The 15,459-nt window shown below is 38.1% G+C and overlaps 1 protein-coding gene across 3 annotated transcripts in view; it reads right to left on the reverse strand.

Annotated features, from left to right (window-relative positions):
• Positions 1 to 15,459, reverse strand: part of LOC127355362 (uncharacterized) — a 126,389-nt gene that overhangs the window by 107,676 nt on the left and 3,254 nt on the right. For 2 of the 3 annotated variants that reach the window (XM_051386174.1, XM_051386173.1), the window contains exons 2-6: positions 10,018 to 10,416; positions 7,550 to 7,681; positions 5,911 to 5,961; positions 4,944 to 5,009; positions 4,722 to 4,813 (exon numbers count right to left, since the gene is read on the reverse strand). In XM_051386174.1, coding sequence (XP_051242134.1) covers positions 4,743 to 4,813; positions 4,944 to 5,009; positions 5,911 to 5,961; positions 7,550 to 7,681; positions 10,018 to 10,416 — 719 coding nt within the window. In that variant the 3' untranslated portion in view covers positions 4,722 to 4,742. Of the gene's footprint in view, positions 1 to 2,702; positions 4,814 to 4,943; positions 5,010 to 5,910; positions 5,962 to 7,549; positions 7,682 to 10,017; positions 10,417 to 15,459 lie in introns of those variants that run through there. The other variant, XM_051386172.1, reaches the window with a different exon arrangement.

Here is a 15,459-nt window from a genome sequence, read left to right on the forward strand (position 1 = left end):
CAATGTCCTCACAAGGCTGCACTGAACAGGGAAATGGCCGCTGTGTAACAGTAAAGACTGTCAGAGCCAACAACCAACAGTCCCAAATCAAACTTTGCTCTTAAACTTAAACACGATCATGTCCCCATGGCTGGATGTCAGCCCTTTTAGAAACATAATATATTTAGATTAAATGTAATCAAATGTTCTTGTTTTAAGCAAAAAAATCTGCCAGAGGGGTAAGAAAATTTGGCTTGGCTAGATTTCTTAAAACTAACATAAAAATCTAACCACTGAAAGACTGCAATGGGCCTTAAACACTTTTTTAAAATAAGTATTTTGGTCACCTTATTGAGCTGAGTTTAAGAATTTGTACCTTTTTATTAACGTTTTTGTCAACTAAAAGGGGGGGAAGAGATAACAATGCAACAAAACAATAAGCCAGAGGTTACAGAAAAGAATATAAATAAAGTTAGAGCTGAAACTTAACGATAATTTGCAACATCGGTCAAACTGTCAATCAAATGCTCAAATGAATAAATAAATCAGTCAATTAAATTTATCAAAAATAAAATAAAAATTTGCATCTAATTGACCACAATCCATTAATATCAGTCAATAAATTATTAGTTTAAGCTCTAAATAGAATTTTGTCTTGACCAGACTTACATGGTCCATATACACTGTACAGACTTTTTATGTTGAACTGTGAATTAATAATTAAAAAAAATTCTTAAACTAAATGTCTTTTATTTATATAATCTTTCATAAGTGTCCATGGTCCGTCTAAGCTGTGATCTCTATAATGCCTCTGCAGAGCTGCGGCTAAAGAAGAGAAGAATATGTATCTTAATCTTAGATTAATATTTCTAAAAAAAAACTAAACAGCTGCTTCATTTCCAACACTGGGACAGGACTACTTGACTACTAATTGAGAAGCTGTGTAAGTGGTCTTCCTCTTACGCTCCAGTCCATTCTGTAATATGAAACATAATGCCCTCCAACTGCAGGGGGCATTATTTACTTCTAACTATATCTACCAACTTTGCTGCGTCATTATTTGCAAGTACCTATGCACATTCACTTGCTCATTTCCCCCAAAACAGAGTTTACTGGGCTTAACGTTCATGCAGGCCCAATTTAGGTTATCGTTTCATTTGCTCAGTGACCTTCTGCTGCGTGAAACACTGACTGTTACACTGCTAATCCCCAAGAACCACCCTTTATATTTTTATCTGCAACTAGCAGTGAAGTCATGTGGCCGGCCTGTCAGTGTGCTCATGTGGGGATCCTGGTGTTGAATTTGGTTTCGCTGGGCCAGATGGCTCATAGCTTACTGTGAATGTAATTTTTTATGTTTTGGGTTTTTGTGCAGCTGTCAATCAAACTTTAACAAGTACAGTTTTCATGATATGAGGATATGAAATGGATGTATGTCTTAATGATCACTAGTAAAAGGGACTGCAGAAAACGTAAAATGTCCTCTCCAGTATATCTACAGCCTATCCTGCCCAAGCTGCTCCTTACTCTTCCTGGTTTTCCTTCATTTTCCGATATCTCTTCATCTCTGTATATGTCTCTTCCATATTTCTCCCCTTCTTCTCCTCCTCTCCCTCCATTTCTATCCCCCCTGTGTCAATCCCCGGCTGGATAATCTGCAGCTGTAATCTGCAGTCATCTGTCATTGTTTCTCTGGATGGGACATTTGCAATGGGCCCAGATTATCATTTCATACCGTGACCTGACTAGGGGAGGACGAGGCACAATACACCCACTCATACACAGATGGACACACACACGAGACACATGCACTCACACACCGAAATGTGACATGTGTGCTGTCGGCTACACACGGGCAAACGGGACAGGATGAAGTACAGATAAAACTGTCTGTGTGTGTTACAATAGAAACAGGCCTGTTTTGGGGAGATAAAAGAACTAGGCAGTCAATTAGAGAGACAATTAAAAATAGATTTTGTCCACTTGGGGGCAGCAGAAACAACCTATGATAAATTATGAAAAATATAAATTAATTATGATGTTGTGTTGTAGTTCACTCAATTCTGAAATATTTAAGCCCCTCAGTCATAGATCAGTGTTTGCTTTTGTTCCTACAGTGTGATGTTTAAATGATGTTTGATTCTAGAAGGATGTTTTCACATTCATCTCTGATCTGATTTTAAATGGCAGGGCAAATAAGCACTGAGAATGGACTTTACAGTGAAGGAGGAGACATCTTGTGTCCACTAGGAAAACTTTAGAGGCATGTCAGCCAAGACAGCACGACAATGTCCAGAGCGTTTAGCTTCTCAAGTATCTCAGGGATATGGGTGAGGTTTCTTCCAAGAAACGCTGCCTCCACCACTGAGGATGTGTTGGACGGGTTCAGCAGTTCCTCAAAAAGGCTCTTGCCCCAGACAGTCGGACCCATGGCCACTGCAGCTAGCACTCACTGCTACATTGGGTGCCAGCTCTACCAGGTTGATAATGTTTGCTTTTAGTGAGTTCCAACACCTAAAGAGCTTTACAGTCATTGGTGTAAAGTTCTTGTATACCAGCAAAGTGTGAACTGATTGTGATGTCATCCATCGGCTCGTGGAATACTGTTTCGAAGCCTCGAGTTTGGTGTACTGCGAGTTGATCTGCTCTCATTGGCTGTGCAGTTTCTGTAGCAGGAAACAACAACACACAATCTCATATTCCAGATAAACAGTACACGAAAATGTTTCTGAAAAACCATTTTAATTTCTGAAAAGATACCATCAATGATACCAGCTGATGATGCTGTTGATTGACAAATTACAAATTCAAAACAATCCTCATTTAAATTGAGCCAGCCAAGAAACAACAACCGGTGAGTCTCTAAATCTGCCTGTGAACCACCAGCATTGACCAACCCGGCCTCACTCCCAAGTCGTAAAATACGGCACTGCCTTTAAAGAACTTTCCATCAGTGTAACAGGAACTATTCAGGGGCAGCTTTCCACAAAGATTTGTTCAAATCCAATCAGCGATGATGATAAATGAACGATTAACCTCAAAGCTGACTTCAACACTTATGAGACGAAAAGAGAAAGTGGGAGGAAGAAAAGAAGAGAAGCAGACAAAAGAAAAGACAAGAGACGGATGAAAAGAACGAGGAGGGACTGGAAGAAACATGAGAAGACTACAATGAAGAAAGAAGAGAAGGAGAGGGGCAAAGTTATCGAGGTTATGACAGAAATAACACAAACAGGAAGTTGGTGTCAACGGCAGAGGAAACCACATCTCTGCACTTAGTAACCACCTTCGTCTCTCACTCTCTCCTCCTCCTCCTCCTCCTCCTCTCTGTCTTTCTGTCTTCTCCAAAATCTACAACATTTTCCATTCACCTACTTCAAAGACAACAAATCAGGTCAAACACGACTTAGATCCTGTTTACTGAAAATACATAGTTCACAATATTAATCAAAAATCACAAGCTGTCAACAAAAGAAATGCAGTTCATTATTACAGTGTCAGTGAATCACATGTTATTGAATCAATGTTCTCAGTAGGTTTTTATGAATGTTTTTATGATTAAAGGAACCTTCTGCCATTTTGGAAACTACTCTTGCTGGTAGCTGCCACTTGTTGAGTTTCTCAGTTTTATTGCCGTTTGCCGAGAGAGGTCCTGAATGTGTTTAGCTAAGCACAAAGACCGGAAGAAAGGGCAGCTAAAAGTGAAAAATACACCTTCTAACAACTTGTTGTTGGAGCTTGCTAGTGAACAAGCTAGTCGGGCAAATATCCAGGAGTCACCTGGACAGAACTTGAAACTGCAGGGCAACACCATTCAGGACAGTTTGAGATGCTTTGTGATTGCTAAAACCAGAATGTACGAGCACAATATACAATGATGGCTAAAAAGTGTGTAAAATATCTCACAGTTATCCCCCAAAATAAAAAATACATATTTTTAACTGAAGTGTTATTTATCCATTCAGATTTTTTCTCAGTTTTGTTGTGAGTTGCTGAGTTTTGGAGATATCGGCCTATAGTTGTCTGCCTTCTCTCCAATATAATAGAATCATTATTTTTTTCTACGTATCGGCATACATCCAATCATGAACGAGAGGCTTGTGGCTGCGCAGAATGTAAACATTGATGATGTCCTCCTCCACTGAGGTGTAATGTTAGCTCACCAAGCACCACTGGGATAGCTAATGTTCAGCAACGATTTGCGGGTGTAGTTTGGTAGAAAGAAAATAGTTCTAACATGAAACCACTCACCCCAAGTTCTGTGGATTAGTTGTGAGTGGTAACTGGGTCATGATTTCTGGAAAGAGACGTTGCTGTTAAGTTTTGAAATAATTTTTTTTTATATCTCCAAAACTCGGCACACCAAAACAATCTAGATGTATAAATAGCATTACAGTTGCTACAGGGTTGGGGTTTAACTGTGCGTTCAACATAACTTCAGTGAGGTTTATGTAACGTTCTGGTTTCATTTTACAAGAGCTGATAAACTGAGTTTAGATACAATATTATACATTGATGGCTGTAAATACCAACTACTGGTTATTATTACAAAACGTTCAGTATCTGATGCAGCAAATGCAGATACACAAAGAGATGAATTATCGCTTTTACATGATCTTAACAGGTCTGATATTACTGCGCAAAGATACAATCCAGAAATAGTCAAGTAAGAATGCTCAGCCCATGTATAGAGGATGACGATGATAATGATGATGATGATGATGATGATGATGATGATGGAGGATGGAGGATGACAAGACGTGTCAGTAGTTGTAGTCACTGTTCCTGTTGGATGAAGGCTCCCTGCTGTCACTGACCGCCAGTCGCTCCAGAGCTGATTTGATGACACACAGGAAGAGCAGCCAGATTTAAACCAACAGAGCGACTGCTGGGGGAGCAGTGAGCTCCTACCATCTGACTGTATGCATGGTCTAACATTGTAAATGTGTGTGTGAGTATGTTACCAGGGTAGGACAGCCTCTTCTCCCCATCATTGTTTTTAACTGCAGTTTTTCCTCGATGGTAGGACACTGAGACAAACGTTAAAATGATCAGTCTGGTGTCATTCTGCACTGTAAAACTGACTGCCTTGAACCGTTTAAATGATTTATTACCTTCAACAATTTAAACATGAAACATATTCGATTAGAGTACAGGTAACTCAAGCATTTATTGCTACGGTAACTTGGGTAATTTAAATTAATTTAAAACTAGAAAGTACATTACACTCCACTTATTGCAACTGCAAATGTAACCACCTAAATTGAATGTACTCAGTTTTCTTCCACTAAAGCCAATTATTACATTACCTGTCAAAACAGCTGACAATTAATCAATTATCAAAATGGTAGCCAAATAATTTTAGGGTTTTGGGGCTTACATTTTTGTAATGATATAAAGTAAATTTAATGAAACTGAGTTGATGGAACAAACTGGAATCATATCACCACTGTACAATGATTGAATACAATTCAATTCAGTTCAATTTTATTTGTCTAGCGCCATTTAATGACAAAGGTTATCTCAGGACACTTTTTAAATAGAGTAGTTCTAGACCTTACTCCTTATAAAATTATATAATTATTATAATATTTACAGTGTATATTATTCTTATTGTTACTGTAGTTTTCATCAAACGCCACTCAGACAGTAGGAAATAGTGCATTTGTTGAGGATAGTTTTTTAATGAATCCATATTTGGTGCTCTAGTGCAGTGGTTCTCATCAGGTCCCACATTTTCCTGTGGTCATTAAGTCTCAACTCATTTTTATAACATTTAAACAAATATGTTTCTCAAATAGGCCAGTAAACAATATATATATAAAGTGTCAGCTAATTTTTAGCATAATATAAACACATACCATCATCCCTGCAATCAGAGCACATAATCTCCCTGCTGCTTATTCTTATGAATATGTGTGAGAGACTCACCACTGTGACTCTGTGTAGGTCCGATCCAGCGATTCTGCCTCCTGTCTGACACTGAAAACCAACAACAGAGCAATCAGACCACTGAACATGCATGTGAATACTGCAGGGCACAGAACTATCATAGAACTACAAAGTCATCAGCAGTGGACTCTAGGGGGCTCTGTCTGTGTGAAACAGGATGAGACCTTGTGTATCTTGAACTGCAGTGACCTACTGCAATATGTGCACCTTTTGTTGACAGTATGTTGGCCATACATTTAAAGGGTCAGTTCAATTTACAAGAAGAAATCTTTTTCTATCTCACCCTTGGTGATATTTTTATCTTGTTTGTGTGCATTAATTAGAAAGTAGACAGAAGAAGCAGACAGGAAATGATGGGAGAGGTGATGATATGCAACTAAGACCCCAGATGTACTTGAACCGGGGTTACAGGACACCCTAACTAATCTATGTATACTGGACATATCAAAGCAGAGCTATCTTTATGACTCTATACCTGAAAAGGTAAATGCGTGGCTTTCTGTGTGAGTGATGGGTTTCTACACGTTCACAACCAGGGACACTGGACACCAGTCAGAGTTGTCCTACTAAATGCTAAATACATGACATTCATAGTTTTTTAAATAAGTTAAATGGAACATGAATTAATAGTTAATGACAACATTTTATAAAACGATGGAAACTTTTTAGCAGACAAAACAAGGCACACCCTCCAATTTTAGGAGTTAAAATAAAATAATACGTGAAAATGTATTTTAGCTTATTGTTGCTTATGGTGAAGTTCTCTACATGCAGTACAGAGCTGGCGCTTTCGGGGCCTTTGAACACAAGGTCTGTTTTTTTGTCCTAAATTTTGCACACTGACTATGACACTTCGTCCATCATTAAAAATTTCAGAACAGGTTCGATATTTTTTGTTTTTGCATTGGACTGAGTGTGCAAGGTTTCTATGTGTAACAAATTTAATCGGATGACGGATTAAAAAACTCACTGCTGTGCAAAGACCTTCAGCCTGGTGTGACGTTCTACAGAGGTGACCTTCCTTACACTGCCAGCTGTCTCTGCTGCACAGCTCTCTGTCTGTTATATCCGACACTGGACCAGAGACCAAAAACCAAATGTCTCCTGTCCTTCTGAGCTGGCAGCATTTACAATGGCTCTATACCTCCCACACTAGGACATCAGTTTCCTGCTGGACGAATCTTTTGAAACACAACCAGAATGTTCTGTGACTCACACCTGGTGCAGACACCCACTGATGATGACCAACAGCTACAGCTTTGACCACACCTAAAGAGCTCTGACTTCTTTCTCCAGACCAAATCAAACCAAAGGCAGCAGGAAGACATGAGAACTGATGGCTTTATACAGGCAAATTGATTTCTGACCAGTAACAGGTTTATTAAGACATCACACTCATTCATATTGTATTATATTGTGTTGTGTATTGCTGTTCTGCTCTGCTGTGTTGTGTCTGACAGAATCTTTGGATTTAAGACTTTCTTGGACATAATCTTTAATCTGAAGAGTCTTAAACTGAAAATATCTGCGTTTTCAGGTCAGTACTGATTGCATGAAATTGCATGTGTGCATATGTACATATGTGCTATGTGTTTGTTGTGTGTGTGTCTGTACTCACATCTCTTCTGCAGGGCTTTGAAAGTGGGTCTGGTGAAGCGGAGCAGTAACAGGACCAGCAGCACACAGCAGAGCAAACCTGTCACCACTTTGTAGGACTTCAGCTGCCCCTGTAGATCTGGGAGGACCTCAGCTGGACACACAAACACACACACACACACACACACACACACACACACACACACACACACACACACACACACACACACACACACACACACACACACACACACACACACACACACACACACACACACACACACACAAAGCAAAATATGGGTGTTGTTCTGGTAATTTCTCCTAACTAAACAGGCCACGCAGAAGCATTCTTTGTTTTCTATCTAAGGCAGCTCTGAGGAAAGCCGATTTCATCCAAAAATGATTAAGGTTCAGAATTTTCTGGTTACTTCTCCTCATGACCCCAAACCTAACAGACTGCTCCAGTATAATCTGCAGGGAATTTGCAATCATTTCCTCAAAGCCCTCAGTCTTTAACACTTTGTAAATATTACAAAACGGCCAATTTTATTGGAGCCTTATAAACACAGACTACATCTCTGCATGCAAGTCTGGAAAACATCCACTGAAAATCTGACAGATGAGTTAGACCAAGATTGTGAGTGTTTAGACGGTTACAGTACACTATTTTAAAAAAATGTTATACAGAATAAAGTCGTTTTCTTATATTATAGCCTGTAAATTACACAGAAAACCACCATCATATCTCATGGCAAAAACCTTTTATACAGCATAGGGAAAAACGGTTTCTTAACTTGTATTTATATGGTAAAAATGTTTAAATCAACAGTACTGATATCATTTTACTGTAATAGTAGAAAAAGTTCTGCCGTATTTATTACAGTACAGTTCTGGCAACCACAGCTGCTAGTTTTTTACAGGAAAAGTAAACCTTTTTTCTTTCTTTTTTACAGTGTACTGCATCTTGAAAATTCAGAATCTAGAGTATCACCCCATATTTATTCAAAAAGTGCTTTAAGTGGTTCCATTCGCCAACATTCGCAGAATGTTTTTCCCGTTTTGAGGCAACCCTGCCAGAATGCTTCTGTTCAATCAGCTGTAGATGAAACAGGAACAGATTTTTAGCCTGTAATTATGATCTGATCAGTGTATCTGATGTTGTTGTAGTAGTACACAGAACAAACAAAAGCAGACAGAAAGCCTGTTTTTGAGGATAAAACTCTGCTCAAACAGCAGCTGCAGGGCTCTCTCTGTGTTTCACTGCTGAGTGTGCGTGAGCAGAAAAGATAGATATCTTTGTTCCAGTTTGATCAGAGGGATCTACACACTACTCATCAGATCAGACGCTATTCAATTAAATTAGATTAAATTTAATTCAGTTTTATTGATATAGCCTCAAATTATAACATCTCAGGACACTTCACATGGAGCATGTCTAGATTCTTTATAAAATAATTTCCAGAGACCCAAAGATTCCCACCAGCTACATCAGCGTTACAGTACGGCTGCTGATTGGACTGGGTTGCTACGGAAACAGCTTGGGTCCAAGTTCATTGCTAGCAAACACTTAAATAGCAAAAACTACTTCTAAAGTTAAGATTGCCATCTTTAAGTAGATGAGACATACTAGATAAAAAGAACTCATTCTAAGGTCACAGATGTAACTTATGATGTTTTCCTAAACCTAACCAAGTAGTTTTTGTGTCTTTTGTGTCACCCATTGGTTTGTAAAGTACTGTTTTGGAGCCTCGAGTTTTGCATTATGGTTGTCGCCATGACAGTTTGACGGAGCCAGCAGAGGTGACATACTGCAAGTAGATTTTCTCTCATTGCCTGCATATTCGACTCGTCCGTAATAACAATGGCAGCTCGCCTGGTCACACACGTTCTCGTATTTCAGATAAACAGTACAGTAAAATATGTTTGTGGAACGATTTTAGAAGAGAAATAGTCAACACAGTAACAGAATCTTAATTCACATTTGAGCAGCACTGCCTAGTTTGACAGTTTGATCTGAGTTTTATGTGTTGAGCTTAAGACACTTCTGTGTTTGCTTCACTTCACAGACCCGGATGTTCTGTCTATTATATATGTATACTGTCAATGGTTGATACCTACCTAATACTTGATTTTCTATTTCTGCCAATAGATTAAGACCTTAAATGTTACACAATGGACCTTAAATTGAGACAATATTAAACACAGATGCATCTTAAAAATTATAGAAAAACAGCATTGTATGTGTTGTTTAATCTGTAGGTGGATTAAGAGTGGTGTTTCACATTGTGACAATATCAGGGTGTCCTCTTCTTTCACATCTCCTGTCATTAAACACTGCATCATGTTTGCTGCTGAGAGTAAAATGTCAAACTACAAGAGGATGTGAAATTAGCTAATTTACACACATACACACACACACACACACACACACACACACACACACACACACACACACACACACACACACAGATGAACAGACAGTGGACCAACCTGTGCACTGCACCCGGAGAGTCTCATAGTGGGACTCAACCATTGTTCCATTCTCTGTGATGTAAGAACAGTTCTGCGTCTTGCCTTTTCTCCAGCTCATTGGGCCTTTACAACCTTTCTTGTTCTTACACACATCTTCCAAAAGCCACTTGTTTGTGTTACTGTTATAACAGATGGGCTGGAAGTTGGAGGCTTTGTAGGAGATCAGCTCAACGTGTCCTTCACAACTACCCTTTTTTTCCCATTGGATTCTGAGGAGGTGCAGGGTAGGTGCAGGGCTGTTGGATCTGGTGGTGGGGCTAGGACTGGTTACTGGAACACTGCTGTTGCAGGAACAATTCCTGGTGCTGTTGGCTTCATTGGTGTTGGTAGTGCTGTTAAACACTGTTTGGTATGATTCTGTAAGACAGAAATAAGTTAGTATGGAGGACACAGAGGTCAACAGTGCTCACAGCACTTAAGCTGTAAGAGTAATAGTGAGTTATTGTGGAATTATTTGCCCTGTGTCTCGCCTTTCAGATAACATACACGCAAGACTAGCTTCCTGGTGGAGAATTTTGGGGTGTTTGCAGCCTGAAAGGAAGGCCTGCCGACAGTAATCTGGGTTTAAAAAAATTCCCCCTTCTCCTCTGCATTTTCAGAGAAAAAAAATCTGTTTTTATTTATAGATAATACTCCTAAAAAGACGCTAGAAAGAGAGGACGGTGCTTTTGTAGTAAAGTTGGAGACATTTATTGAGTTTATAGGTCCCATTGTTAAAGTTCAGAATAGTAGTAAGTAATTGAGGGTTGGGTTGAGATATGTTTCCGGCACATATAATGTACTTTTTACAAAAATAATCCAACACTGACCTCTGAATTTGATTTTGATTTCTCTGAGTTTGAACCATTTTGGAAACATTTGTTGGTAACTTCAAATAAATAAATACATTTCAAGTTACATGAACCTTCATACAATACTCATTTTATGATTTAGAGAAAGTGATTATTTCGCTTTCATGTGCTGACCGGTTATGATTTGTTGGTTTGCTAAAGTTGCTGCAAGCCTAGCGTGTCATTTCACACAAAAGGAGAAAATAAAATATTTATATTCAATATTCTTCTACAGAATATTCTTCAAATATTCCAATGGTTTTGAGTTTGTGGTGTATGCCTGGAGTCACAAACCTTTTGGTTCCAGCAATGTGGAATTACCTTCATTCTGGGTAATAACTGTCTTTATAATCTAATCGGAAGGTTGGTGGTTTGATCCCCGGCTCCTCCCACCACATGTCGAAGTATTCTTGAGCAAGATACTGAACCCCAAATTGCTCCCGATGCCATGCATCGGAATGTGAGTGTGTATGGTGGGTGAATGTGTGTGAAAGGGTGAATGTGGCACATAGTGTAAAAGCACTTTGAGTGGTTGGAAGGCTAGAAAGGCGCTATACAAGTACAGATCCATTTACCATTTACCATTACTAACAAATACTGTCTGTGTATTAAAGCCTCTAAGCCACAGAGCTCCACTGTTGTCCAAAATCTCATCAGCCACACTTCCATTGGTCTGGGTTCTTTCATTACCATGAACACACACACTGCTGTTTATTTGTACTCACAATCCAATCCCTGAGAAATGCACTATTTCCTCCTGTTTGAGTGACGGTTGATGAAAACTAGTGAGATATATATTTGTGAGCCTTTGAAAGATATGCATCTTCAGTATGAACCAATGGGCAATGGAGCTGACAATAACCTTTAAACCCTGTGATAGTCTGGTTTAAACCTTGATCACAGTTATACAGTCCGAACGTCCCGTAGCCTCCCACACTGCACTACTGCACGCCCTGAGGAGGCATCTTTAAAACAAACAACCAACAGAAAAACCTAATTTCTTAAGCTTACTTACTGTATTACTATCTCATTTAATATTCTCTGAAGCCTGACCTATAAAATGTGTGTGTGTGTGTGTGTGTGTGTGTGTGTGTGTGTGTGTGTGTGTGTGTGTGTGTGTGTGTGTGTGTGCATATATGGAACTCAGCTGACACTGAGAACTGTGCTATGCGATCAACAAAACAGCATTTGGTAAGGCCTCTCACAATGAATAAGAACTCTGAGGTGCCAGTACAACAAAATCTTGAACGCCTCTTTAACTTGAACCTGAACTCTGGAACACTTAAGACCTAACTGGTAGATCTAAGAAGCCTCTCTGGACAGTGGAGGCTAAAATTGGGTGATGGTGCAGTGGTCAGAATTTGCACATTTTGAAGCAGAGCTACAGCTCATGTGTTAAAGCAGATTAACAAGGCGTTAATGTTAGTCCAGGTGCTTGAGTTCAGCTGCAAACAATCTGACATCCAGTCTACCACATGGCTAAGCAGCTCTGCTGTGGCCCGCTGTAACTGACATCTTCCTATGACTAATTACATTTCCTAAAATTAGCATTCAGTGTGGTCTGAGAATACAATTGATCCTTGATGTACACCATATAGTATAGACTAGTATACAGTAGTTAGCGCTGTCGTGGACGAACTGAATGAATAATAGAAACAACAAAAAAAAATGATTTAACTTGTCGGATGACAACGCCAGCGCTATTCCGTAAATACCCACCCATTGTTTTAATTATCAAAATCAATTGGAAAGAATGGATTATTTCTACATTATTAACTAAATAATAAAATAAGACACATTCAGTACACTTGACACCAGTAGGTCTTAATTATTAGTTTTCACTTTTATAATACAAAAAAAGGAAACATATTTTCTCATTCACACACTAGAAATGCAGATACTGAGTTTTCACCGGGAACTTTTTAAACTGTTTTCTCAGTAGAAACAGTCACAGCTCTGTCAGTTTTAAAATGTCACTTTTTGATGCTATAAACACCACAAACCTGTTTCGATTCAGCTCCGCTGTGTTGGGGTGGCGCACAGGTTTCAGCGGCATGGATTTCAAAGCCTCTGCAGACAGAACTGAAACCGTCTGCACGGCTAGTTACTATGGGCAAATCTGAAAATATGCTGTTTTTTTTTTTATTTGGGTGGACCAACGTTTGAAAGTTCTATAAAAGGTTTTAGAGACCACTGAAGGTTTGTTTTTTTGTTTGGAGTTTAGAGAGTGCGATTGATGGAGTCAGCGAGCTGTCTTTGTTTCTCGTTGCCTTTGTTCTGTTCCTAGCCCATCACTTTAGATGTATATTATATATGTTTGGTCATTAATCAGACGGCACCCTGCCTATCAGTTCAGAATTGATCAATGCTATCTTCTCTAACTTATTCAGCACTAGTTGAGGCTGCTCTTTCAGCACAATTCAACAAGCTCAGCTCATTTGGTTTGATGTGTTTAACCCATGAATTATATTATTGTACTCACACTGTAATTCAGTGCACAGAATCTACTTCTGCAATTACATTCTGAGAATTTCTAAACACAGAAATGCTTTCTGTAAAGCAGTGACATTTGCTACTATCAAGCCAAAGTGACATTAAGTGTCTCAGTGTGTTGGTGCACTTTGTTTTTTTTTGTTTGGAAATTAATTTTTTGCTGCAGAACCCGGATCAGAAGGTTAACAACAGCAACTGACTTATTTTCCACTTTTCTCTTGTTTGTCAGTGGAATTATTGGACTTCACCTCACATTGTGCGTGTTGTTATTATAATAATTTTTCATGTTATTCTCATTTTAATTTTTTATGTATGCTTCTTGACTTGCAGTAGTTGCTGTCATCTTTATTTATATTTTCTCGCACCGGGTTTATCATTATACAAGGCAAATTCCCTGTATGTGAAAACCTATTGGCAATCAACCTGTTTATGATTCTGGAAAACAAGCAAAACAAGCTTTTAATAAATTGAGCCTCTCTCAAATACATGACTTAGTTTGAAGCCTGATTACGATTATCTTAATATAACCAATTCAGATGCTTAAACTGTAAATGTTTTTAATAGGGCTGCACAATTAATTAAAACATTTTCGCAATATAGCCAAGAGCAATATGCAAATCTCAAGAGCTGCAATATATTGATAAAGATAAATTGTGTGACAAACAGCATTGTAATGTAATGTAGTGCTGCAGAGGCGCCCTGAACTACACATCTCGTTCTGCAGATTTAAGAAAACATGTTTGTTTGGTACAAACCCCCCAAAAAACATTTTTGACAATTTGTGTGAAAATAACATTGTGATAAAAGATAAAAGAATGATAATTACAATGATAAAAACGTGATTGCAATTGCAATATCTGTGAAAAGAATATAGTTCAGTGCAAAAGTTCATATCTTACAACACAAAAGAATTAATATAAAATGTTTAAATAACAGGAATTTGACAGGAAGGGTGGTAACCAGTGGTGGCAGAAGTACTTTGACACTTTTCTTCAAGACAATAACACATTTTACAATTACAAATACAAATTTGAAAGCACAAAAAATGCTTTGAAAATCTTAACTTGAAATTGTGAAATTTTAAAAGTAGGTTGTCATAAACTGCTCACGTTTTGTGCGTAGAGCCTGAATAATAACTAAGTATTTACCTATGTAATGGAGTACAGGTATAAAGTACTTATACATAACAAAAATACCTGAACAATTACTTCAATATACTCCTGTTACTGTTACCTCCCACCCACAAGAGTAATGCCGCTGCCTCCAGATCCCACCCCGACTGACCAGGATGATTTATTGGTACATTTATTAGTTTTTTTCTTCACATATTTGCTGAGTCAGGTTGAAAATTGATTTCAGAGATGGTCTTTCTTGCTTTCATGTCCTTATACCTACATACAGATATATAGTGTGAAGGTATATGAGTGCACTTCACAGATATTGATGTGTGAATGTCTGTAGGGTTAATAAATAAAAAATAAAGAATAATTGTTATTTATACATTGTGGGTAATTATATTATCGTAACTTATTTGTTACATCAGTTTTGCTCCTGAGGGTGATGTTTAAATGTATATTCTGCATATGTGTTTTTGTATATTGTATTTTATATATTTTATATTTTTATATATTTTTATTCCTTTTTTTCTTTTTCTTATTCTTTTTTATTCTTTTTTTTTTTACCTAGAAAAGGTTAAACCATTGATGGTTTTTTTTTAAAGTTTTTTGGGTGGGCGACCTAGCTGTAGGCCTGCTCTCTGCACCATTACCATAGCGGCCTCTTTAATGAGACACAATCAACCTTTAGTATCAATCTACCTTATTCTCTCCATTCATACTGGGAATAGGCGCAAATAATGTGACTGCTGACACATCTGATAAAATGTGTAATTTGTGATTTATTTTTTCCCTGAGGTGTATCTGAATAATGATAAATTACACAAAGATAAAACTTTGCACGAACAATAGCAGCACCCTAAAACATATGAAGCTAAATGGAATTAAGCCTTTATTTATTATTTAATTATCAACACCTCTGCTCTTCATGCTGTCACATGGCAAAATGCGTGCAGTGAAAA

This window comes from Dicentrarchus labrax, unplaced genomic scaffold (assembly GCF_905237075.1).
Source record: "Dicentrarchus labrax unplaced genomic scaffold, dlabrax2021, whole genome shotgun sequence".
Lineage (NCBI taxonomy): Eukaryota > Metazoa > Chordata > Actinopteri > Moronidae > Dicentrarchus > Dicentrarchus labrax.